Source organism: Lytechinus pictus, chromosome 2 (genome assembly GCF_037042905.1).
Source record: "Lytechinus pictus isolate F3 Inbred chromosome 2, Lp3.0, whole genome shotgun sequence".
NCBI lineage: Eukaryota > Metazoa > Echinodermata > Echinoidea > Temnopleuroida > Toxopneustidae > Lytechinus > Lytechinus pictus.
In genome coordinates, this window is record NC_087246.1 from 52,364,453 (window position 1) to 52,392,149 (window position 27,697).

Consider the following 27,697-nt stretch of genomic DNA (forward strand, 5'->3'; position numbering starts at 1 on the left):
GTCATGTGAAAGGGGCAGTCAGTATTTGTTGAACTTATTCCATGACATTTGCTCCGACGACAATTGATCCGCCATAAATTCAACACACTATGCATGCCCTCCTCGCCCCCTCAGTCCCCAGTCTAATAAATTTTAGTCATGTGTCCACAACGTGCTCAAGAAAATATTTGTGATCAAATGCAAATTTCAGATTTAAATTCACAAGTGATATTTTTAGATCAATTTCAACTTTAATAAGCAAACCCAAGTTATACTTGTTGATGCAAGAAACTGTCCGTCAACCAGTTGGAAATGAAATGCACGACTTTCAATCAAATTTTTAACCTAGAATTGTCTTGCAATTGATCACAGTTTCTTGGAATGTCCCATTAGATTACCGAGAGAATGTAGCTATGCTGTCATTGTATAACACCATCCTCTTTCCTTCTTAAAGGTGTATGAAAGCTCTTCTTTCATAATCATCTACTGCAAACAATTTCTTATAGAACATTTTGAAAAGTGGATAAGAATGGGGAACATATTATTCAGTTTGAGTTATATATTTTTATAATTTCCAACAAAACAGTAGACAAAATCCATCATAAATACAGTTATAGCAATTGAAATGTAATAAAGAAACATGTAACGCAATATATATATATAGTTCTATGAAGAATTTTAAAAAGATTATTCAGTATATTATACCTAGCTATTAAATCTGTATTACAGCGATCACACCATCACACCTTTATCCCGTCAATTAGGACTCGTAATCTCTTTGTTTCTTTGTTTGTTTTTTCTTCTAAGTCGGACATAATAGCATAACCATAGTGCATACCCCCAGAGAGCTCGATCCACCGTGCCTTGTCCGCCGCAGGTCCACGGTCCATCACCTCACTCCGAAGCTCAGCTCAAGGAGTCAGGCTTTAGGAGTTGCATGAAGAACACTATTGTAGTTACGCGATAAGGGCGATAACAAGGAAATATTTTATGTTTTACAATATCTACTAATAAGACTCCGATGTGGATCGAGTTGAACATCATTAGGGGTACCTTTTGGTGAATAAGAAATCTCTTCTTATCCTTTACAAGAATTAGTAGCCATTATCAAAATTTGTTCAGTTGATTTACAGGACCAGACCAGCTGATCCAAACTTCCTGTTCAAGTGCCCCGCCCACTCCACAAGCTCGCGCGCACATTTACCGATATCTGTACCGATCTATACAATGCAAGTATATATGCATACACGTACGTACGTATATACACGATGCATGCATTATAAACACAAACGGATACTCATTAACCACACATTGCATTGTGATGATTCATGCAGTGCTGAGCAATATACCGGTATCAGTCATCCAATACTCTGCTGCATGCTGCTAGATGATGTGGAAGCAGGCATGGAGTTGAACACAGATCAAGAAATTGGAAGCGTGAGTTATCTCATTTGAATTGATGTATACTATAACACTCAGAGTTCAGCCTAATGTTAGCAGCTAGTAGTACGTAGTTTAAGTTATATTTGAGCTATAAAAATATGTCAAGTGATTCTGATTTAGCCTAAGTTAGGTCTAACGTTAGTCTAACAAAAGTTTCTGATTAAACATAATTGTAAGTGTAACTTAGTCTAGATCTAGACAGTTGTAATGTAATTGTATGAATATTTAATTATCACTATGTTCAATGAGTTCAGATGGACACTTTGAAATTTGGGTTTCATGTGTGTTGAAACTTTCAGCTTTTTAATTTGAATTGATTATTTAACTTAGGAAGCCATCATGGCCATGATTTAATTTTAAATTGGACTTCAGTATCTGAAAGACTGAAGGGTCTTGGATAGTGGTCAGGTTTCAACTTTTAAGTTTTATTGTTAATGTTAGGTATTGATTATGTGGAACTCAGCCTCTGCCAATTTCAAGGGTGACCCGACAATTGCTCCGCCGACATCTGCTCCGCCGACAATTGCTACGCAAAATACGACATCTGCTCCGCCGACAATTGCTCCGGACAGTTGCTCCGCCGACAGTTGCTCCGTCGACACTTGCTCCGCCGATATCTGCTCCGCCGACATCTGCTCCGCCGATATTTGCTCCACCGATATTTGCTCCGCCGACATTTGCTCCGTCGACATCTGCTCCGCCGAAAATTGCTCCGCCGACAATTGCTCCGCCGATAATTGCTCCGCCGACTTCTGCTCCGATTATACGACAATTGCTCCGCCGATAATTGCTCCGCCGATAATTGCTCCGTCGACATCTGCTCCGCCGAAAATTGCTCCGCCGATATTTGCTCCGTCGACATCTGCTCCGCCGACAATTGCTCCGCCGATATTTGCTCCGTCGACATCTGCTCCGATTATACGACAATTGCATGAACATCTTATTTCTCCAAGTTGGTCTATGTTTGAAATGATAAGAAATTCATCCTGATACAAATTGTTTTCAGGCGCGGATCCAGGAGGGGGCCGAGCCGGCCCCGGCCCCCCCCCCCTATTTTTTGGCAACCTGCAGAAAAAAGTGTACAGGTACTCTTTAAATTGATAGTAACGATGAAAAAGAGAAAGTAAAGTAAGAAAGCGGTATTATACCCATGATGTGTAATTTACAGCCTCGTAACGGCTGGCCCGACCCGAAAGGAAACAAGAAAAAGGTGAGGGGAAGAATTTGAAAAAATAATTTACATAAAAAATTTCACTCGCGCTTTGCGCTCGCAGTGCCTGTGTAATGAATCTCATTCAAGAGGATTAAATGGCACTTACATGTAACATATCCAGTTCTGAAATCAATTTGCACACAATATTTTAGCTCGCAAATCAAGCTTTCATTATTTTGTTTGATTTACACACTGTATAAAAATTTTCAGCTCGCGCTGCGCGCTCACATTGTTTGATTTGTGATATACCTATCCTCTTTGGAAATTCTTACCAAAATTTCTCAAAATGCTCCTTTATCATGTCGGTAAAAATGTAAGCTCGTGCTTCGCGCTCGCATTTAATTGTTGTAGACACAGCTTGTTCTTTAATTAAATAAAAACGTGCTTAGACTGTCCAGTTTTCAGGTCGAAATATCCAAAATTTTGAGCTCGCGCTTCGCACACTCATTCAATTGGTGATACTTGTATCCTCTTCATTAATCACAAAAAAACAGTCCTAATTGATTCCCTTTTCACGTTACTATAATGCAATTTCGGCTCGCGTTCGCATTGTCCAGTTGGATACTTATATATCTTTGTTCATGATTATAAAAACTGCTCAGAATCTTCAGGTCTAAGGACAAAATATCAAAGAATTTGAGCTCGCGCTTCGCGCTCGCATATTATATTTAAAGACAACGTGAGATACCTTATCTTGTAACAATAAAAACTAAAACTTCAGTCTTTAGTTAGGACTACCCCCTGAAAAACCAACAAAAAATCAGATTATAGCGGCCAATCGAGAAAAATGTTGATGACAATATTTTTCGGCCCCCCCCCCCCCTATTGGCGAAAGCTGGATCCGCCCCTGGTTTTGATGGGTTTTTTTTCTTGTTATTCGTTAATGTTTTATTTATTTTATTCTCCCCCTATCATCACAACTTTCTGCTTAAAAAAACAAAACAAATCGTTCTCCCTGCCGCTGCCACTTGACAAATTGTAACGGAGAAGGGGAATGCCACACTCCCCATTGAAATTGTGAATCTGGATTTTTGTTCATATATTATTATCATTGGTTTCACTCCGGTCTTGAGCGGGGAGAGAAATTGGGGGGGGGGATGCTGGACACAATATCTCTTCTGCTTTCCAGCAACTTATACACCATACATTCGCACGGGTTCTCTCTCTTTCTCGTTTTGTTCTTTCACGCTGTTTATTTTCATTGATGACCGCTTGATTTATTGTATATTTAGCAGCATTATAATTATTAATATTTTTATCAATAATTTTTATTTACATCTTGGGCCTTATCTACCCTTGCACCTTTTTTCTTTCAATTTGTTCCAAACGAAAGTATGATCATCACTGGCGTACAGATGTGGGAGGGGCGTGCTAGGGGTCACGGATCCCCCCCCCCCCCCATTCTCCCTACCAATGAAAAAAATAAATAAAGGAAAGGAAAATAAATGTAATCCTTGTCTGGCCCCCTCCAATTGTTGTTGTTGGCTCATTACGCTACTGGTGAGTTACTATAAAACTAGACTTCGGTTGTATTTTTGTTCTATTCTGTGCAATAGCGACAATATAAATATGTTTTAATAAATGAATATATGTATCTCTCTCACTACGTCTAAACAAATAATGTTATTTTTAAAAGAACAATAATATATATACCAGTAATAATATAGTTACAAATTCATGAAACCCGATACGCATTAAACTGAATTTATAATGCGAGCACAAAGCGCGAGCTGTTATTGACCTGGACAATTGTAAACAATGAAACATATCTCGGGGGGGGGGGGGAGGGGAGATATCTCATAGTGAGAGCGCAATGCGCTAATTGAATATTTTTGATATATTTCAGAAAAGGGACATTTTGTGATCGTGAACTTGAGATATATTTAAGGAGTGGACCAAGCTTTCGCCACTAGGGTTTGGGGGGCCGGGTGGAAAAAACATTTTCATCCACATTTTCGCCGATCAGCCGCTAAAAGCGGATTTTTTTTAAAAGGGTTAGTCCTAACTAAAGACTAAAGTTTAAAGTGGAACCGTCGTGATGTGGTGTAGCGGTTCTGACTCTTGGCTTGTACTTAAACGGTCGTGTTTTCGAATCCCACCTTGGTGTAGCAAGTCGTTAATCCACACTTTGCCATTCTCAACCCAGGTGCTAAATTGTAAGATGTGAAAGTCATTGTAGCTTGTCCTGCAGGGGTCCTGCATTATGTGCGCCTAGTCGGTGACAGGCTGGATTACTCCCCAGGGAGTGGAGGATGTGCATACGTTGGGTGATTTCAAGTTCGGTGTTCGATGTTGGTGTTGGTGTTGTCACAACACCAACACCAGATTTCAACACCGTACTTGAAATCACCCGTTGTGTGCATGCGGGAATAGCTGATTAAAATGATGACCGGGGTGATAAATATGTAAGCGCTTAGATACATACCATGTCTTAAGCGCATTATAGATAACCAGATGATTGTTATTATCATTATTATTGTTATTATTATAATCATTATTATTATTATTATTACTATTACTATTTTCATTATTATTATTATTATCATTGTTATTAGTAGTAGTTGTATTATTTGTATTATACATGTATTTCATTCTCCTTCCTTTCATTTTTTTGTAATATTTCAAAATATTTTGATATCCGTTCCAGAAATTAATCAAAAGAATACAAATCTCGCCAATTAAATTATGGAGGAGCTAAGCTGAAACTTTTTTTTCATAGGTCGTGAAAACGGAATATAAAAAGAAACACACACAATCATGTTCAGTATCTTACTAAATAGCGCGATATGCAAGCTGGGATTATGTATAGGCCTACTGGTCTGACGCTCACAGTGGCATAATGAGCAAATTTTTTGACATTTTTAATACAGAAATCGATTTTTTTTAAAAGAGTTTGACTTAATATTCAGAAAATAATATACCATTTCACCCTTTCCGTTTCATTTTCTTTCTTGTTCATTTTCTTCTTAGGCGGCCATATACAGATGAAGGTATATCATTTATAGAAGAAAATCTTGTTTGATCGATTTGTTTTATTTTGAAACTACGTGTAAAATTATATATATCCCCCATCAACAACAAATTGTTACTTACATTATAACATCAGAATGAATATAATTCGACTATTGGCGGACCATATGGATTTTATTTTTTAATTAAAAAAAATTTAAGTATCCTTTTTCTATCAGTGAAGAAAACAATCATGATCAACTTAAAACAAAAAAGCAACTCACTATTATATATTATCATAATCTAAAAACCTACGGTGTATATGACATGATGTTATCAATAGAATGAAATTTCTTTTACCACAATCCTCATTATTTATGCTTTATTCGTCATTGATTTTGCCATACCTGAATTACGGTCTCTTGATTTGGGGTACCCATCAAACGTTGATAGAAAAGATTTTTATACTGCAAAAGAAGGTTATCCGGATTATTTGCAATGCTCCAATACGCTCTCATACTAATTCTTAATTTTTCTTTCGAAAACAAGATTTTTTAAAACTAAGGATTTATATTAATTTCAACTAGGTCAGTTTTTGTATCAATATAATAGCAATGATTTACCTATTGTTTTTATGACATGTTTCATAAAAATGAGAGCATTCATAAATACCCAACTAGGCAATCAGATGAATTCCATTTACCGCTTTTCAGGACGTTCAAAGCCAAAAATACTTTCATTTATGAAGGCCCAAAATTTTGGAATTCCCTTCATAATGACTTAAAGAATTCCCCCTCTCTGTACACTTTTAAAAGAAAGTTAAAATCTTTCTTACTGAAATCCTATAATCACGTCTAAAAAATACATCATCACAGATTTTTATCTTTAATCACCGTTCCTTTTCACTCATGCGCTACGTTGCTTCTGTTTGTCTACACTCCTCTCCCTGTAGTTCATTATGCAGTTCTAACATTCATTCCCCACCCCCCCCTTCCTCTCTCTTTCTCTCTCCCTCTCTCATTCATCCGCTTTATTTCTATACTGTTTCTCATTCCTGAGTTTTTTGCGTAATTTTCGTATATTTTGGTTATTTAATATTTTCTTTTAATGATGTCTCCTGTTGGTAATCATGGTTTATATTTTGATTTGTATATATAAATTTATTTCTCGCTTGTCATATTTTGAGGAGCCCACAATATACAAGCTTTGCTTTTAAGTGGGATCCTCCATTTTCACAAATTATAAATCACAAATCCTTTACACATGATTACTTTGTATGTAACTTTCTTATAACATGTCTTTTTCAAGTTGATTTTATGACCTTGGTATATTTTTTTATGATGTTGACTTCTTATGATTGTATTTATTTGATTTAAATTTTGTTGAAAATTAAATAAATGAAAATTAAATGTAGATGTGGAGACCAGAGCACTGTGTATACGAGAGGATATGGAAACCAGATTGGAGGGGTGTGGCGAGAAGGTGACACGACATGTAGCGTTTCACAAGTTGGTATTTTCGTGAATATTAATTTTTAATTACTGAATGTCTTGGTCATGTTTGTGAGGAACAAAATTTGCCGACAGTAAACATTTTGCGTGACTACAGGTTTTCGACAAAAAAGGTGGGGGTACCGTTGAATTTCACCTGGAGCAAATATCTCCACTTTGGAGCATATTTCGCCAGAGCGATTTTGACGCTAAGAATGGGGTATATCTAAGTTTTTTGTACTGTTATAATAATTACATGAAAACGCGTATTTTTTTTCTCATTCTAATCACGAGGCACGTAATAAAACTTACACAAATGCTCCCCCCACCATGAATAAGAATTAATAATATCTATCCCTCCTTTGTGCTTGCCCCTTTTTTTCTATTTCTTTCTATATGCATGTATCAGAATTCAGGAGCCGCGGAACCGTGGGGCTTCAGCCCCCCACTTTTTTTCAAAACCGTGTACAAAAACGTAAAAATGACCATATGATTGCGATTTTTAGCAGGGTCAGCCCCCCACTTTAGACTCATGCAGCCCCCCACTTTGAAAACCGTTCCGCGGCCCCTGTGTATGCCATGTAATATATCATGCAAGCATTATCGGAGCAGTTTACGGCGGAGCCATTTTCTGCGGAGCTGATATCGGCGGAGCAAATATTGACGGAGCAGATGTCGACGGAGCAGATATCGGCGGAGCAATTATCGGCGGAGCAAATGTCGTATAATCGGAGCAGATGTCGGCGGAGCAATTGTCGGCGGAGCAAATGTCGTATAATCGGAGCAGATGTCGGCGGAGCAACTATCGGTGGAGCAATTGTCGCGGAGCAATTGTCGTAAAATCGGAGCAGATGTCGGCGGAGCAACTATCGGCGGAGCAATTGTCGGCGGAGCAATTATCGGCGGAGCAGATGTCGACGGAGCAAATATCGGCGGAGCATATGTCGACGGAGCAAATATCGGCGGAGCAAGTGTCGACGGAGCAAATATCGGCGGAGCAAGTGTCGACGGAGCAACTGTCGGCGGAGCAACTGTCCGGAGCAATTGTCGGCGGAGCAGTTGTCGTATTTTGCGTAGCAATTGTCGGCGGAGCAAATGTCAGCGGAGCAATTGTCATGGAACCATTTCAAGATACACCATTCATATGTTGTCATCAGACATACCTAGTCTCATACCTTAACGTTAGGCGTGAAACTTCTGGTTTTCCAGACTCTAAGTCTTGCTCTTCCCTAACCCAGATGGGTGGCTGCAGGCCCATCTGGGTTAGCTCTCCCCCTGAATCTCTTTCTCATTCTGTATCACAGCTTATCCTGACGTTAATTATTCTTTTGTACTTCTTTAGAAATAGGACACTGTGTGAACGAATTTGTTGCTTATTATGACTCCAGTCATAAGAATAATTGACTTAAGTCTCTCCTAGCTTTAATAAATGATCTTCCTCTAGTCTTGGCCTATTCAATAATGGTACACAGGATCATAGGATGAGCATGTCTGTAACAAGAAATGGACAGAATTAGAAATAACCGTCTGCAAGATATCTTATTTTCGTATGTAAGTTCAAGTACACGATTTCGATAGAGAGTGTGTCATGGAATTGTTGAAATTCCACTAATCTCTATTTTTTTCTAGATGGAGTGTGATGGGGTCAACCCCGTCCAAGACCCGGTTGATGGACTGTTGGAGGACATCACCATCGAAGAACCATCACATCATGATGACCTCTATAACAAAGCAAGCATTCAAGACATTCCGCTCCATCAGGAAGATCCAAGCAGTGCACAGAATGGATCAGCAAGCTCTGAAAGTTGCTGTAACCATAGCGAAGATGAAGATGATGATAAAATGCTGTGTATCTTGCAATTCAGCAAAAGCACTAACATGGCAACAAAGAATTGGCTCTTGTCCTTTCTAAAGGTTAGTTCTTCTTGTTCTTCAGGTTACATCTGCCTCCTTCAGGGTTGAAGATTCTTGCAGATGTACATGAAACAGTTATTGTTTTAGTGTTGAGAGTTGGGAAAAGGATGCTAAACAGAGCTCAAACACCTAGTTACTAGGTTCAGAAAGATGATACCGATCATTTCAATCCCAGTTCAATTCAGAGTGATGACAACTACCTTTGTGCAATTGTCTCAACTTTTCGTAAAAAGTCTCACAATGAAGTCTGAGAACTGTCTCATGCAAATTCATAATCTAAGCCTGTAAGCCGAAAGAGCATCTAAAGCTCTGATGATTTGTACTCGTCTTCAGTTTCAAAAGTTTTTTTTTAGAAATGACTCATCAATCCTTAAGCTTTGAAGGTCACTTATACATGCAGTGTCAACTGCTGCCACATTGTCAGTAAGGTCCTGTATATCTAGATAACAACAACAAAAAAAATGTTTTCTGGATGACGGGCACTCAATAAGGATCGCAAGTATAGGAGGGAAAACTGGAAATATTTTCAAAGTTCTATTCTCCTTACAGGCTCCAGAGAAGGAGGGAGGAGGGGAACTCCTAGTCAGCACCATCCAAACCAAGAACAACGGTGATGGAGACATTGTACTCCAGCTTGGAGCAACAAGGGAGAGGCTCCTTGAGGGAGCTGAGAAGATCTGTATCAGGAAGAAATGCAAGGATGGATCCCTGAGGGAATTCAGTAGGGGACATCGGGATCACTTTGACAGTGGAAGTGAGTCGTGACTTGTCATAGATAATTGTTTTGAAATTTTTCAGAATAGATGAGAAATAGACTTCTTTCAGGATAGACATAATAGACATAACATGGACGAAATGTATCTGACCAGTCATATTCTTGCATGCTTGAATATCCTGTAGCTAGGGGACATAAAATGAAATTTGCCTCTCTCTCTTTTTAATTTGTTTTTTTACTTGTCACATTCACCATCAATGATAAATATACTGAGCTTTTATGTTATTTCATCTTATTGTAGATAAATGTTTCCTGACTACTTGCGAGAAACAGCGTGTAATCTACTACCTCCTTACTAATGTTCGAAGTTCAAAAGAAGAAGACATTCCTGGTACCGAGACCAAAAAGCTAACCCTTCACCCAGAACAAAGAATAGGTGAGAAACCTCAAATTATAATTTTTTTCTTTCTGTGCCTCATTCAGCATTGCTGTTTTAAATACACCCCTATTACACTTGTAATTGTTTGAAATAAGTGTCATATGTTTTACAATATTGGTAGTTGACCTTCTAAGCAGTGCAAAATGTGTACACGTGTTATGATCAGTATTTTAAAAGAACTTGATGCACTTGAGGATCATATTGAATAGATAAGCTAGAATGTATTGATTAACAATACCATGTGGTTCTTATATGTTTTTGATACCTAAAGTATGTATTAATTACAACTGTAGTACAATGAACAGATGTCTAAATTAACATTATTTATTATCCTTTTGGCTGAGAAGTGGATCATATTAATGCATTTATTAAAGATTGGAGTTATTTTTTTACATTGCATGTAGTCACAATTTTACACACTTTTAGTAGTATACATGATGAACTAAAAGAGAAGAGTTTTTCTGATTTTAGAATTACTGGGACATGGGGCTCATGTGAAATTATTTATTTTATAAATGAAAAAAAAAATAAAGATAAGTGATCATGTAGAAACACATCTTTCAGTCATCAATGGTATTGCAATAGGGGAAGGGAAAAAGTATTTGATTCAAAGGCATATAGTAATTTGAGGCATTCTGAAAGACTTACAATTGATACGAAATGTCTAATTTTTCAATCTCTGTTAATGACTTTCATATCTTAGTGCCTAAGATGATGAACAGTGGACTTATTGATGGAATCTATCCCCTACACACCTTATCTGAACTCATATCATTAGAGAATCATTGGTATAATCATTCCAATTACTTCCAAGGTCAACCAATAGGTAAGACTGTATCATTATTATCGCAAGCCCATTGCACAAAGAGTTATGTTTTTAAAAACATTCAAAAATCAATCAAGTCTGGAATGTATACTTCTGACTGGTTGAAGTTCAAGTTGTATTAGGTTATATGTCTGCATTAACTTGCGATCAATTGCAAGTCTATTTTGAGTCCCTAAATCACATTTGCAATTAAATTGTAAATTTGTGATTGATTGCTGATTTGCTTCCTTGCAACAAGCAGTATAATCTAAGTTGACCTATCATTTGTAAATTTGCTACAGAATATTTGCAATTGATTGCAAATATTTTCTTGCAAGACCCAAAGCGTAGAGTGTGCTCACTCTCTGTTTACTGAGTTTCTTCTACACAATGTGTGTCCCAGCAAGATCAATTTAGTTCTTTAGAATTGGTGGTAATTTTGTTCTTTTTTTTTTGCAATTTGAGTATTTAATCTATTTTTGTATGGTATCTTATAAAATGAGATGATTTCCCAAATTATCTTGACATGTGTATAATCCTGATGTTAATGTATTTTGCATAACAACCAAACTTCATGAATGTCTTGCTGGTATTTTGCTACGATTTATCACAAACCATGTCAGCTGGGTGTATGGACATGTGCAAATTAAGGGAAATTATTCCGTCAATGCTGATCATTGAAGTGTACTATTGCAGACATCGCTGGACCACATTATATTTAATATTCTAATCTGAGGTGTGCATGATTACCTGCTTTTGATGTGTTCTGCTAGACTTTAATGAGCACAATCCCACACCCTGATGTTGGTTTAGTCTCATCCTGTGTTCTTAATGATAAGATATCAGTTGATTCTTTGTCTTAAAGTTGACATGTTTGTATTCTGACGGTATCGCGTTGAATTTGTGTATAGGTCTCCATATTTGCCTTGGGTAAAGATCATTGTTTACAATTTGCAGGTGGACAATGAAACTGTACAATTGCAGTTACATGTAAGCTTATTTAAGGCTATGATCTTATGATATCTTCTTGATAAAATAATGAGTGACTGTTTAATAGCGCAATAGTTGTGTCGATTACTTTCAGATTAACTTCAGGAAAGTTTTTCATAAAGAGTTTTGTCTGTTATTTTTGCTGACTTACTTGCTCTCAGCCAAACAGATGTGAGAATCATCTTTAATTTTATTTTAATTCAAGATCTACTTGCCTCAAACCTAATGTGAAAGGGGCAAACTAAATAACTCCTCCCATACATCATTGTACAGTTACATTACCAGCAAAAATGATTGGAGATGAGAAAACTAAAAAAGATATCATGTTACATAACTCTGTATGTATGGAAGCATAAAATTCAAGGACTGAAATCCAATATGTGGAATATATTTCAACCCAAGGTTGCATTAAACTATGATGGGTTGTGGTCTCTGGATTTTATTGGTGTATTTTAGAATGTACTACATGTATGTATGGAAATATATGAACAGGTGAAAAAAATATTTTAATTGATTCATTAAAGTTTGACGTTTGTGTAGTTTTATGCAGGCATCAGGTACATGTATTTACAATATAATGCACATTGAATTTACTGTATAAAGCATTATTCCACTCTAGGATTTATCTTCATCTCCATTTACATAATATTGCTTGTGTAGTATGAACACAATATCTGTTTTTAGAATAACTGTATTTAAATCAATGTATAAAGTACATTCTTATATTCACACTTGGAACAACTGTTGTGAGTCTACAGTAGCAAACTTCCCAAAATTTCAGCCTTTTACTAATTTGTCAGAGTGGCACTCTGCATGTAAACAAACATTGAATATTTTTTATTATTATTATTTTTTTTTAAATTTGGGGGGGGTGTGCAGCCAATTAGAGCGCTCCACGTCTTTACCTGAACGGCAAGACCAAGTTGCGAGACTCAGGCCTGGCGAGACTACCTCCAGAGATGGTCCAAATGCATGGTCATGTTTAGTCCAGCATTTTGGATCTTGATCATCACAGTGACTGTAAATATGATCTTTGCATCTGGACGACAACAAATGATTTATTTTTATTTTTTCACTTCTTTATAGAGATGATCAGGGACTACTTTGGAGAGAAGATTGGCATCTACTTCTCCTTTCTTGGATTCTATACCAAGGCTCTGTTTCTCCCCGCTGCCTTTGGACTCATCTACTTTCTCCTGGATACATTTGTCGGCCATCTCCCCCATGGCTATGCTATCTTTGCCATCTTCAATCTCTTCTGGACCACCTTGTTCCTAGAGTTCTGGAAGAGGAAGTGCAGCTCAAAGGCTTTTCGATGGGGAACCTACGGTAAGAAAAATTTCATGTTTATGGACTATGTTTGGTCAGTGACTAGACTGGAACACTCTCCCTCCCTCCTTCCCTCCATCCACTTTTGAAGAGAAGATTGTGGGATTAACTAAAAGCAAATACGTACCCGGTAGAACTGAATATGCTTAGCCAGATATGTACCTAATTTATTTGCTTTGAGAGTTTTTTGTTATGCAGGATGTTTTTAAAGAGCAGTTTTGTAACAAGACAGGGGTGACTGTTCTGTCAAAATGTATTTCAGGTCATTAAATCTTTGCAAAAGTTTTGGTTTTTAAATTTACTTTAATTGTGATCGAAAGATCCTCTTTTTTTCAATATCCACATCATGTAGCATTATTTCAAGGTCACACTCTCAAAGCTGATGCAGTAAAAAATTGTGTAGTGCAAATGATAGCTCCAGGGACATTCATCTTGCCTAGCGAATAAAATCATGTTTTTCAAAATGTAACCCGCTCCAGACCCTTTTGTATTTTTTGATACTTTGATGATTGAAGATTATTTGATATTGCTTCCATATCTTGAGTATTCTTATGTGTCCAAGTTATAAAGAAGATTTTTAGAATTCATGACAGCCTATTCTCCTGGAGACTACAAGAACACTTGTCAAAAATGCAAAATTTGGGTGATCATTTACAGGACCAAAACATGCCCATGAATGAGTACATGGCATACTGTATAACCACTACACTCTTTCCCCTTTGCCACAGAAACCTTGAGAAGTTACACTATTTTGTGTGTACTTAAACTATTGAGGGTTTTTTTTCATCTAGAATGGACAAAATTTTATGGAAGATATTTTCATTTTAATTTTTGCCTTCAGGTATGGTGAAATTTGAGGAGCCAAGGGCGGAGTACCACGGACCGATCGGCACCAACCCTGTGACCGGACGAAGAGAACCTCGCTACCCAGAGTCCAAACGTTTCTACAAGAAATACTGTGTTTCAGCCCCAATCATCCTGGTCTTCCTCTGCCTTGCCTTTCTCATGATGTTAGGCTTCTTCTGGTTTGAAGATTACCTCAAGACCAAAGTGGATGTCAACACCACCGTCGGAGGCCTGGTGCTCCTACTGCCGAGTGTGCTCTATGCTGTCGTCATCATCATCGTCAACTCCTTCTACCGCAAGATTGCAAGCTTTCTCAACGATTGGGGTAGGTTATCGTGAAGTGTCTTGGTTTTGTGGATGCTCCCCTGTATACCTGTATGAGTTTGTGTTTCGAAGCTGTGAAATCTAATTCAACATTGAATTTATGCCAATTATCATGCCATTGGTATTCCAATATTCTTTAGATTTTATAAAATGAATTTTATCTTGCATGCAATGAAGAAGAGATAAGAGAATGCATATGTTGTTTGTGTGTCCACATACAAGTCACAAGATCGTTAATGTGTCATGGCATGAGTAGTTTAGTAATTAAAATATAATCACCATTGATACATTAAATACTAATCATTTTTATTAAGGTTCAAAAGAATTGCCCATATTAATAGAAGCTAGCAAATACTTTCTCTGTAAATTTTCACTTTGAAGCTTTTTTTTAATCAAATCAAGCAATAATTTTGAGCAGAAACTTCAACACATTAGAAGTAAAACATTTTTTGCAAGCATGTTTTAACAAATATGCATGCAAAGCAAATAAAATGACATTAGATTTGATTGCGTGTTTGATATGAATGTACAGTGGTGCTAAAAAGTTAGTGAACCCCACCAGAAAATGAACAAATTTAAAATAGTTCATGTTGTGCCGCGTTTTAGACATTTCTCTGGGGTTGCCAAATATTGTAGTGTTGTTGTCTACATTCAACACTTGGCATAAAGGAGTGCATTTTCTGGTGGGGTTCACCAAATTTTGTAAGACCACTGTATATGAATGCTGTTTGTTCAACAGAGAATTTCAAAGACTTTTAACAGTCTGTTACAGTTACAAATCATGTGTTTTGATTGTTATTTTAAACAGCTGTTACCTGTACCAATAATCAATATCAAATGGAATGAGATATTTTGCATGTTTGAATTTGCTTTCATGATGCATAATAGTGTGAATATTTTACTGTTGTCTTTTTCGTACTGAATTAAAATTTTAGATGAGAGTATTTTTGTTTTAGACTTAAGAAAGGACTAGTGCATAGCTGAGTAATACAATACTGAACAGCAAGTAATTATCCTTTGGGATATCACTGAATTGCACAAATGTACTGAAAAAAACACCACTTCTGGAATCTCCTGAAATATTAATACCCTCAATATTCCTTGCCCCTTACCTCACCCAACATGTATTGTTGCTTTCTAGTACATTTTAAGATTTGAATATCGTATTCACGTGGGTGTGTATTTTGCATGCGATTGTCTTGTTTTTGTGTGTGTATAACAGAAAACCATCGTCTTCAGTCAGCTCATGAAAACAACTTGATTCTTAAACTCGTTGTGGTGAGTGTCTTTTCCCAAAATTTGTCATATCCCTTGACCGTCAATGTATTATAATACTGTGTATATACATGTATATATATTTACTAATAATACTGTCAATATGAAACTAGACTCTCATCGTATAAGTATCATTATGATTCCAAGTACATAAACTATGATTCACTTTGCATGAAACACAAGTTCAGCTGCTTCGTGTTCCAAATAACTACATGTAGGGAGAAAAAAGTATTGCTTATTCTTTTCTTGCACAGCTGCACAAATAGCAGTGATAAAATAAGATGTTGATGTATGAAATGTTGATACTGTACACTATTGTAAAACACGAACTTAAATGAACACAACATGCAAAGCCTAGTTTGATGCCAGTACGTTTCATTCCTGTTTTCACAAATCATAATATATTTTAACTAATAGGTACATGTAGTACAAAATTTGAATTGAGACATTTTTCTGAAAATAAAAGACTATATCATTTGTACACTTTACATGAAACAATTTCAGAACAGTTGATTGATAAAAACTGGGGGAGGAAGGTGAGGGGTGGTATTTAAACAAAAATTATGAGTCTCTGTCATGCTGCACACAGAAGCGATTCATGTATGTAATTCATGAAAATTTAAAGGATTCAATGCATATTGTCAAAATGCAGTAAAACCTGTTTATAGTGACTACCCAAGGGGAAGCACAAACTGGCCTTTATAGACAGGTGATTGCTGTATACAGGTTCTGTACACACAATCTGCCTCCATGGGAATCAATTTCAGTGGTCATCATTATTATAGGCAGGGGCCTGATATATAGAGGTGGCCATATTATAACACAGGTTCAACTAAGTCTGCAGGCTCATCAGACCCTTGGTTCGCAAATCACATAGTGCATAATGCAGAGTCTGAATTGGTGAGACTAGAATCACTATGTACTGTGGCTGGCTCTACAGACAGAGTCTTTGGAGTCTAGTCTTTACTCTAGACCTGTTATTGTTTAAAGTGTCAAATATGAGTCTGTGCTTGCAGACTACTACCTTGCTGCCGTCAATATTCCCTCATTATCTCGAGCAGTTCTAAGACGATTTTTTTCGAAAGATTGCCTTGTCCTCATGAGGGCTGAAATACGACTATGAATTGAACCCAAAAAAATAATGGATGAAGACCAAACATGAATTATATTCCACCTAGGTGGATTGATAGCTTTTCCTTGTTCAATAGTCCTGACAAAAAGGATGAGATTTTTCATTTGAATTATTTTTGTACTAATGTTATTACATTTCTTATTTCTTGCTCATTTTTTAAACCAATTTTTCTTATACTTTACATTGAAGGCTTAAGATAATCTGTATTTGTTTGAATGAGTTGGCAGCCATCATTCCATTAATGTGTGGTCCAAGTTGTTCAAGGATTAATTTTAAGTCTAAATGTGATTAACTTTGCAAGTGTTGTGAGAATATCAACCATGATGTTTGGGTGTTACAATCATTTGAATAATTCCTTGTATGTTCTGCAATGGGTTTACAATTTATTATTACACGGTAATATTCATTTTTCTCTTTACTTTTTCTCTGTATTATACAGTTTGACTTTGCAAATTGTTTCATGTGCCTGTTCTTCATTGCCTTCTACTTGCAAGATATGGTCAAACTACGCAAGGTATGTCACTTTATTATGCCACTGGGCACTGGTTTAAATTGTTGGTGAACTTGTAAGAATTCTCTAGTTCCCTAGATAGAGATTGTCCATCATTTTGACTGAGAATTGAATTATATATATTGAATATATCATAGCATTTCACTTAAATAGAAACTACATGTATACTGATATGCACTTTTAATATAGTACTTTGCAGTGTTGATTTGTAAAAACACATCTATTATTATTGCCTGCATTGGAAATCACATCTTTTATTACTGTTATTTTTAGTTTTATTTAGGGGATCATTTCCATGCAGTAATTATTTTTCATTAAACAATATTGTTGAAATGTCTTAAATGCTTAGAATCTATTAAATTACTTGTTGTCGGCTGAGGCAAACCTCAGTAAATTTTAACGTTGCAAATGCTTACATTTCTTGGAATGAAGCATTTTATAATGTGTATATATAGCATACTGTCTCAAATATTAAAGGAATATTGAGTAATGATTATCAATTTTAGGGTGTATTCTAGTACATCTTTTCATAATTCATTTCATTTCTTTGTATCCTACAGTACCTATCAACCCTACTCATCATCCAACAATTCATTGAACAATTCCTTGAGACCGCTCTACCCTATCTCATCCTGAGGTTCTGGCGTGGTAGAAAGGATGATGATGTTGCCAAGGCTAAGAAAGATGATGATGCTCCTCGAGAGGGTGGAAAGAAAGATGCGGCTCAGCTGGTAGCAGAACAGAGCAAGATGGACCATTATCCAGTGAGTTCAGTTGATGATGGTGATGATGATGATGATGGTGATGATGATGGTGATGATGATGATGACGATGATGATGATGGTGGTGATGATGATGATGATAATATTCAGGAATGCCTTATAGTTTGAAAGTATTTTGCCTTATTTTGAATACCGGTTCATATATGTTTATGATAGCTGTATGATTTTGCAATAAAGGCAAACATTCAAGTAATGCTTATTTATGTATTTATACATTTCAAATATATTTTGCTTAAAAGTTTTATTGCAATTGCATTGTACTCTCCTATTGATTAATTTATTTTGATTTTATTGAATGTTATGTGAAGTTAAAGGTAAGAATTCTTTTATTGATATTCCTTTCAAAGTATTTAGGTACAAAGTTAATTCAGGTCTTTGTTTAATATTTCATCAACATTGTTTGAATAATTCTACTTTACTTATTCAGGAAAGTGTTGATTTTTTGTTTTTGTTTCAAAATTGCTATTCTTTGTGGACAGGATTACACAAAAATCGTTTTTAGTTAAATGTGTAGGAATAAGTTGGTCAAAGGAAATGTATTTACTATTAACACAGTTATGAGGTGTTCATGCAGGGAATGTAGGCAGGGTTTAATACTTGTGGCATAGTTGAGTGTGTTTTAAACCACCCCAAAGTTACATTAGCAAAGTTATGACTGACGATGGTTCCAACCCACAAAATGATATGTGTGTCATGTGATGAACAAAATGCGAATAATTAAGAAAAGGCATGAAATATAATTTACATCACTTGACACATGAAAATAATAACCAATGTGTGATACAGTATCAAAGATTTACCACTGCGAATCAAATCACCCAATTCTTTATAAAATGTTGCTCAATTCTGCATGAAGCTATGTTAGAGTGGAAAACATTATGTCCCTTGGATAGGATGTTAACTAGAGGCCTTGTGAATAGGAGAATTACCACCTTTGCCTTACTCACCGCATTACAGGGATTTAGTTTTAGGAAATTTAGTTTTCAGCAATAGGATGTTGTGGTAATTTTTTAGGATTTCTGATTTTTATTTCTTTTGTCTTGTAGTAAAAGGATATAGACTTTGGTATATCATTGAAGGAATTTGAGCTTATTTCGTGGTTTTTCCTGTTTTTATGCCTTGATTTCCACAGCTTCCTACACCTTGTGGAAATCTGATTGTATAATAATCTGTGTGATTAATATCACAGTTGTTCCATCTACTATTTTACATACATTAAAATGTAGTTTCATGATTTTTTTGTAGATTAGGGTAATTTTAAGAGAATTTCTACATCTTAACTTCAACATTATGAAAATTGATTTTTTTTTAAAGGATATTTTATAATTTTGTCATTGTGATTATTATTTTGATTTTTTTTTCAGAAGAATTTGAATAAGTAGTAATACATGTAGGTATAGTTGTACTTTGCCATTTATTATTTTTTCCCTTTTAGCATTTAAAGATTGAATATTGATATGCCAAAAAGAAAGTATGAGAGTCAGCCATGTGTATATTACAAATAAATGTAAATCTTTAAATGTATACTCTAGACAATGATTCCATTCCCTTGGAACTAGGTCAAAAGGCAATTGCCATGTATTAACTTTTTTTTTTTGTCCTCGGTGTTCCAAGGGAAATGTTTTCTTTCTGTTATATGTAATTATATTTTATATTTCTTTTGCTGAATACATGTAATATAATAATGATAACAATTCAATAATCTATTATAGGGAGTGCATGGTGTCAACTTTATTTTAAACTGGAGAAATTAGCAATGTTACACAGTCAACGGCCTTTTCTGAAAAATGACGTGATAAAGGCAGAATGATGTAATCTTTGCCTTTTTATATGTCAGTTGAATACCAGTAATGTGTTGATTTGGACATTATAAGAGTAATTCAAGCGAGTTTAAAGAGTAAATCTATCCCCCCTGATAAATCAAGATTTAAAAGGTGGATTTACATTATCCACTCCCAGCTCTCAGAACAATCAAACCAATGAACATTTCCTTTCTATGCGTTCAATTATCTTTCTCCAGGGGACGTTTGATGACTACCTTGAGCTGTTCCTGCAGTTTGGTTATGTATTCCTCTTCTCAGCTGTGTTCCCGTTGGCTGCTGTCTTTGCTCTACTTAACAATGTGATCGAGGTCCGCAGTGATGCCTTCAAGCTCAGCAGAGTCTGTCAGAGACCGTTCGGACAGGCCGTAGCAGATATTGGTACATGGCAGGTAGGATCAGTCAATTGATTACAGAGGTTAGAGGAACAGCACTGAAATAGTCAATATACATGTACACAGAAATCCCTGTATCTGGTTTGTTGAATGCAAGTTTTTCAGTGAAAATAACTGTTAACTGACCAGGGACCCATTAACTCAGCAGATCAAGCACAAGTCTAAAAAATGTATGCTTCTTGTTGGTTAAAATTCAAGTTGCGTTTGATCGTTATCTTTCTTTGACACGCCTTGACTCTTTGCCCGCTTTGTTCGACTATAGAGTCACATACAGGGGGCTGCCAACTTCGACTCAAGTCACAATACACACAGAGTGTATTAAGTTGATTGTTCATGCACACAAAAACAATAGTGATGTGTGCATCGCAATGTACTGCGTATACACAAAGCTTTTCTTTACAATAAACCAATCAAAAATATATTGTGAGCTGAATTAGCCTAGTCTTTGCAAAACCCCTCTTAAGATTGTACCTTGAATTTAATGTGGCACAGGAGTGATTTTGTCTGTGGTGGGCAAAGAGTTAATTGTTCATGATATGCAAAACCAAAAAGGAATAGATTTCTATCTTTGTTGGTTCAATTGCTTTTCACAAATTTGTGTAAAATAGGAGTTCAATATAATCATAATAATCTTGTTAATCAGTTTACAAAATAGTTTGGTTTGTGGGAATGTTGTTGATAGCTCATTTAGGCAAAATCATGTGCAACATTTTCAAACATATATTTATCACTATTTTATTTGTCACTAACTTTCGCAAATGAGTGCTTTATTATTTTTCAGATTTGAAAATCCTTTCTTTGAAACCTGAAAGTATTTAACTTATTTGTGATATGACAACCTCATCTCTGCCATATTGATGAACTAAAGTAAACTGTTTAATGAAACAGAATATAGTTGATATCATCCATGATTATACAAAATCTTGTTGTTTTACCTTTACATGTCTTTACAAATAATTACAGATATTTTAATGCAAGTACAATCTTGGTTTTCATGCTTGAAAAAACAGATAAAACTAAAACCATGATGATCTCATATTGATAACTCAGTCTTGCCTCCAGATAACCTTTGAGATAATGAGTCTCCATGTTTGACTTTTCTTTACAGATCACCTTTGAGATAATGAGTATCATAGCAGTCCTTACCAATGTAGCATTGATGGCACTATCACCCGAGATCCAGTCTATGTTTCCTGACATGTCTACCACCAAATACATCCTCCTCTTTGTGATTGTAGAGGTAAGTTCATATATAAGGTTACAGTTTTGTTTTCCTTTTTTTTTTGCCACCATATAAACATATAGGCCCGTATTCTGTAGTCAGGTTTAACTTAGATCATGGTTTAACTCTGTGCTAAAATTATGGGAAGCCAAAGGTGTCAAAATTTTTATTATTGTATGTTTCTTATGTTTACTGTGCTCTTTCCTGATTCACCGATGGTGAAGACAATCATCTATTTATACTCCCTAGATAATTATGAATGATTTGAGAGCCAAATGAGCTGAAATATACTGTTAATGATTTATATCTGATTGATCATGTCTGACAAAACTCAAAATACACACACATGTAACAATTGGCTATCCATACTTAAACCACAACTTTAAACCTGAGTTTAAGTTAAACCTGACTTCAGAATACAGACCATAGTTTACAGCATTTTACTAAGCAGGAAGTCCATAACCATTTATAACCAATCTGTGAATTTATTATTATAGAGCAGTGATAAAGGATAGTCCAGGGTTAAGGATAGTATGGGGTTAAGGAAATGCAGTGTGAAAAGCAAAAGAGTGTATTAAGCCTATTGTTCATGCACACAAACATAATAGTGATGTGTGCATCGCAGCTTACTGTGTATACACAGTGAAAAATATGTGATGAGTGACTAATGAAGTTTGTGAAAATTTATAATACTAAATCTAGAAACTCTCTGAGCTGTTTTCTACATGATATAACTTGGTATTTATCATCAACAGAATTAGATATGATTTCCGCATTGAGAAATATGGAATGCTTTGGGAAATTGATTTGCAGCTTCTAATCTCTCACTGGATCTTTCCATTGTTATATAAGTTACAATCAGTTTGATGTATTAAAGCATATCTCTTGATATTACACCCCTGCTTTGATATTTAATTTCCTAAATATCCGTGTTTGATGAATTTCTTTTTGAGGAATACTGCTGAGAAAGTTGATATTTTTCCCCTCGTTTCCTCTCTGCTAACAGCACATCTTTCTAGCCTTCAAGGCTGCCATAGCTATCTTAATTCCTGATCTACCTCAATGGATGGAGGTAGAGCTAGCCAAGGAGGAGTTTGAATCTAGAATAGCTCTTGCTGAGAGGGTAAGTTTCTTTATTTGTTAAGGCTTTTTTTTGGGGGGGAGGGGGGCATTCTGAGAGTTGACCAACAGAAAGCTTCAACCAAAATAATGTTGTTGATTTTGAGAATTATGTTTAATATTTTTCTCCACCAAGCAAATCTATTCATTGTAAATTGATATTGATAAATCTGTCATTCAATCAGGAATCTAAAGTTTTAAATCGATTTTTGTCCAAGTTGAATGAGGCAATCACCCTGACCCCCCCCCCCCCCCCCCCCCCCGTCTACTTTTGCATGATCCGGTACGTCTTCTGTCCTCAAACCAACCTACTCGCTGCTTTTGTGTTCAAATGAATGTTTCTCTTATTGATATCTTTCTGCTCTCATTCTTCTATCCCATGATGCAACAGAAAGCAGCAGAGTTGACCCGCCAGCTATCCTTCAGCATAGACAAGGAGAACGGAGGTAATATGAAGGCTGCCCTCTCTGAAGCCCAAGCAGTGCAGGCCAGTGATGCTCACTGATTGGTCAAATGAAACCTACCAGATTTGTTTCTTATATAGCTGACACAGTATGGAGTAAAAGAGTTTTATATGACCTGTATTAACAGAGTTACTAACGCAAGTTTGTGCTTTCATGTGTAAAGCATTTCAATGATTTAACATATGTATATTTATTTATATTTTTCATTAATATCAATAAAAGTTGAATGAGTAATTGTAAGAAAGGGTTTTGTTATTTTATTAAATAACACAATATTTGTGTCAACCTAGGGAATGGAATGTTCTTGTAAATTAAAGTATGTGTTTGAGAAACATCCAATACAATCAGTTGAAATTTTGATCAGGGCCCAGCTTGTATAACTTTGCATTACCTCAAACACACGGCATAAGGAGTTAGGGTTAATCTCAAACTTGTGAATGAACTGGAACAATTGCAAGTGTTTATACTTTAGGATTTTGTAATACTGAAAAATCTTTATTTTAATCTGAACTCGAATACAATATCGGAAGTGTATTCTCACTAAAGCATTAACTCCTGTACTTCATCTCTTGATTGTTATGCAACTCTTTATATCATTATTAACACTCTCAACCGTGTCAAATTGGACTGCAAGACACCTATTACACTGCGCAATAGAAGAACCAATTTGTCTGTGTGTCTCCTATACTCAGTATGTTTATAATAATAATAGTCAGTTCTTGTATAGCGCATAATACACTATGAATAACGTCTCTATGCGCTTCCAAAAGACTTGGATATTATTACCCCGGCTTTAGCTGGGCTACCTAGGCGCTCAAGCATTCAAGGAATTTCTTCCTACCGGGTACCCATTCACCTCACCTAGGTCGAGTGCAGCACAATGTGGATAAATTTCTTGCTGAAGGAAATTACGCCATGGCTGGGATTCGAACCCATGACCCTGTTTCAAAGTCAGAAGACTAATCCACTGGGCCACAACGCTCCACATACACAAAATATCATAGGTCATTGTCTTTTTTACATATCCACTCAAATTGGTGATTGCCAGATTATCAATAACACACGCCAGCATTGTTTCATAGAATATTGATATTTCCTTCTGATGAAAATATGAGGGCGATAGTATTTCATATCCTACAGTGCTTTCATTCAATATATCCTTTATCTTGCCAAGGAACACATTTTGTTTACATGTTTTGTTCTATGCATATCATTTACACATTGTAATTTCAGGAAACACTGAATTGTCAAATGTTACTTTTACTCACATTCTCGAATGCAATACTTTTCAAAATTTATTTATATTGAGTTTGTTTTCTTCCATTATTCATGTTTTTCAGCATTATGAGTTTCTAATTTACATTTTCTTTGCATTGAACCTTTGAATGACCCACTAATTTTATTGGAGAGAACAAGTTCTGTACTGCATTAACCCTGACATTTTTCTGTTAAAGGTTCACACTGCATTGTTTTAAAACTTCCTTTCAAGTCTCCTGCAAACTTTGGACCAAATTTACAACAATGCGGGTATGCTGATCCAAAATTATGCAAATATGTAACTGCAGACCAAAAGTTGCTCAAAAAATTGATTTCATGTACAAATCTGCTGCAAATTTGGTTTCTAGCCATAAATCATAACTAACATTATTTTTACTTTTAGTATTTAGAATAAATTGATCTCAAGTTATTTATTATCAGGAAAATGTTGCCAACAGTTTTCATCAAAAAACAAGTAAAGAAACAAATAAGATTGATTACTCTTGATAGACATACATATTTCAGAACTAAATAGTTCTGAAATATGTATGTCTATCGAGAGTAATCAATGTTAGATAGGCAGGGCTAATTTTATACTCCTGTTATTATTACCTATTGAAATCTTAATGCTTGTGTAGCTGTACCTGGCATATCATTTCAAAGTCAATTCCATCAAAAATGTCCAACCTGTAATAGATTGTGCATATACATTCTGTAAAGACTAAAAAAGCTGTCAAGTATTGGTGTGTGACCCGGGGGGTCACTCTCCACATGGCCTGCTACGCACCCGCGGCCAGAAAAAGCGTCAAAAAGGGTCCCGTTTCAGGCACTCGGGCGGCGTCGATGTCTTTGGAAAAAAGGGTTGCATTTCATCACCATTCGCTCGTAAATCGCCGATAAGGGTAGCCTTTTCTTTCTCTCTTCATGCCGTTTAGGGTTGCTAATTTGGTTGTGAAAATTACGCCATTTAGGGGTGCAAATTTGAGGAGACCCGGGAGCAGACCTAAGCTATAAACACCATGAAAGGCGATTTACAAAACAATCCTCCCACAATCCTGCGCGGCCAGCGCAGCACTTATGAGAGCATGGACCTACATGTATTAGGTCCATGATGAGAGTTACCCCCGTACAGTTCTAGCTAGTCTCTTAAACCTGGCTCTATACTAGGCAGCATGCGTTACCCACACGGTCCACAGGTATCACATTAATCGATTTTGATGTTTACGCCACTTAGGGTATCAAATAAGGGGATTTCCCTGTTCACGCCACTTAGGGTGGCTTTTCTCATGGGTTACGCCGTTTAGGGTTGCAAATTTACATAATGTCATTACGCCGTTTAGGGTGCATTTCTGAGGTAGTCGGACACGGGTGGGTAGCAGTCCATGTGGAGAGTGACCCCCGGGGTGTGTGATTACTTACTTAAAATGCATTCAGGAGTGTAAATCTACAAGATTAGGACTTACATGCATTCAAACTATTGTAAACTTCACAATATTTTGTATTACAAATTTTCAGTTATATTTACATCTCAATATGTATTATTTGTTTCTGGATAATCCATGTTTCTCATTATGCAACTCTGTTTATATCTATGTCATTATGATACAATCCAGTCTAATCGTATCAATCTATCTTTTACAACAGGCAAATTTATCTGATCCAAATGTATGTGTTAATAATTGAGGTGTGATATGGTATGAAATATGATCTAAATATTTGGTGATGATAGATGCATGTATGTAGTATGCACAGATGCTGTAATTTTCATTAAAACATTCTTTACTGTTATCATATTCTTGATAATGAATGATTAGTATGAGCATCTTTGTAGTGGACAAAATGATCACCATTTTGGGGATGGTAGAGATCTATTTTTTCCATCTTATAACCATTCATTTTAACAAAAATACAAATGTACAATAATTATATATTACAAATGTTAAGTTGGTAGTATCCCCTACTTTATAGAAATTGTAATTGGGTACCCTAAGATAACCAAGAACCAACTTTTTGACAATCTTTGTTTTCATTATGCAATGTGTTTTAATTATAAACTGAGAATGGTTTGGGCCTTTATCACTTTATTCCTAAATAATTTTGTTAACATATCTTGGGGCCTTATTAGTGAAGATACAGTTCAATTATATACTAAATAGTTACAATTGATTTTATATCTCCTTCCAGTGCCTGGCAAATTTGATAGATGTGTGAAGGACCAACCAGACCATTTTGGTTCACACAAATAGATCATTTCAACACTTGCAATTATTAGTAATAACATACATGTATGAAATTCTGCCAGAAAATTAATTTTGTATAAAAACTTGAAGGAAATTATAGACTGTTATTAGAGGCTTAGTTCAGTATACAGGCTCAGTAGGCTGAAAACATACTGAAAGAGGTGTATATCGTAATATTTATGTTCAAATGATATTTGTTAGTTTGTTTATAGTTGCAATTGTAACAGCAGAGGCTTGACAGAAGCGGAGAGGTTGTATTCTGGTTTGCTAGTTTGTAAAGCAAAAAGAGGCCTATTACTCTCATTAATGTCAATTACTTATACAAGGGGGCCTCATGATCATAATTCACAAGTGTTTGAAATGCTCTCAGTACCAGTATATCATATAAAGCTATGTTTGAATGTATTGAAATATACCTGTTTATTATTGTATTAATAGAAAGTATTTGAATTTCAGGAAGCAAAGGCAATCACTACAGTGAGACCTGTGCCAGATTTTATAAATGTTTTTCTATGGGAACTTTTCATGATACCAAAAAAAGAGACATCTAGAGCACCTGATAGTGTGAATGTGGAGCCAGATTTATAAACATTAAGAAATGTATGTTTACCTTTAATCATTTCTGGCTTGAAAGGTGAAATTGCACAAAATATTGTTTTCAACAGCAACAGTAATAAATTTTATGTATGTTCCTTTCTCCACTTCATTGAACAAGCTTTTAAGTTAACATTTTTCTACTTTCTACATTGTATTTTTCTTTTAGTTAGTGCCTTATCTTTATTCATACATATAAACCTATTCTTATAATTCTTAGAATAATTTCAAATTTAGAAAGATCTGAAAATGCGTATGGTATTATTTGTAGGAATAGCATCATAACGATGTGCTGGGTTATTAAAATTTTAACAGTATGTATTCATTAACCCATGAATATAACAAAAATTTATTTTCTTTAGATCTTTATTGGAATAAATACAAAGAAAGATAATATATTAAGCTTGGATATTTTTTGTCATGTCAGTGTGTCCCCCCCCCCCCTCCCCC

The 27,697-nt window shown here is 35.7% G+C and overlaps 1 protein-coding gene across 1 annotated transcript; it reads left to right on the forward strand.

Annotated features, from left to right (window-relative positions):
• Window positions 1-1,301: 1,301 nt before the first annotated feature.
• Window positions 1,302-27,643, forward strand: LOC129277883 (anoctamin-10-like). The gene is made up of 15 exons (XM_064095130.1): window positions 1,302-1,416; window positions 8,704-8,988; window positions 9,538-9,742; window positions 10,005-10,139; window positions 10,846-10,968; window positions 13,024-13,266; window positions 14,108-14,437; window positions 15,659-15,714; window positions 17,283-17,357; window positions 17,915-18,118; window positions 20,157-20,348; window positions 21,460-21,591; window positions 22,580-22,696; window positions 23,084-24,711; window positions 26,598-27,643. Exons 1-14 carry the CDS (start codon window positions 1,357-1,359, stop codon window positions 23,195-23,197), a joined length of 2,271 nt encoding a protein of 756 aa, XP_063951200.1. The 5' UTR covers window positions 1,302-1,356; the 3' UTR covers window positions 23,198-24,711; window positions 26,598-27,643.
• The last annotated feature ends 54 nt before the right edge of the window (window positions 27,644-27,697 follow it).

Coding starts and splice junctions, on each gene's coding strand:
- LOC129277883 (XM_064095130.1), top strand. CDS start 1,357: ATGCTGCTAGATGATGTGGAAGCAGGCATGGAGTTGAACACAGATCAA. Junction 9,743..10,004: donor GGATCACTTTGACAGTGGAA/GTGAGTCGTGAC, acceptor ATCTTATTGTAG/ATAAATGTTTCCTGACTACT. Junction 21,592..22,579: donor TCCTCTTTGTGATTGTAGAG/GTAAGTTCATAT, acceptor CTCTGCTAACAG/CACATCTTTCTAGCCTTCAA.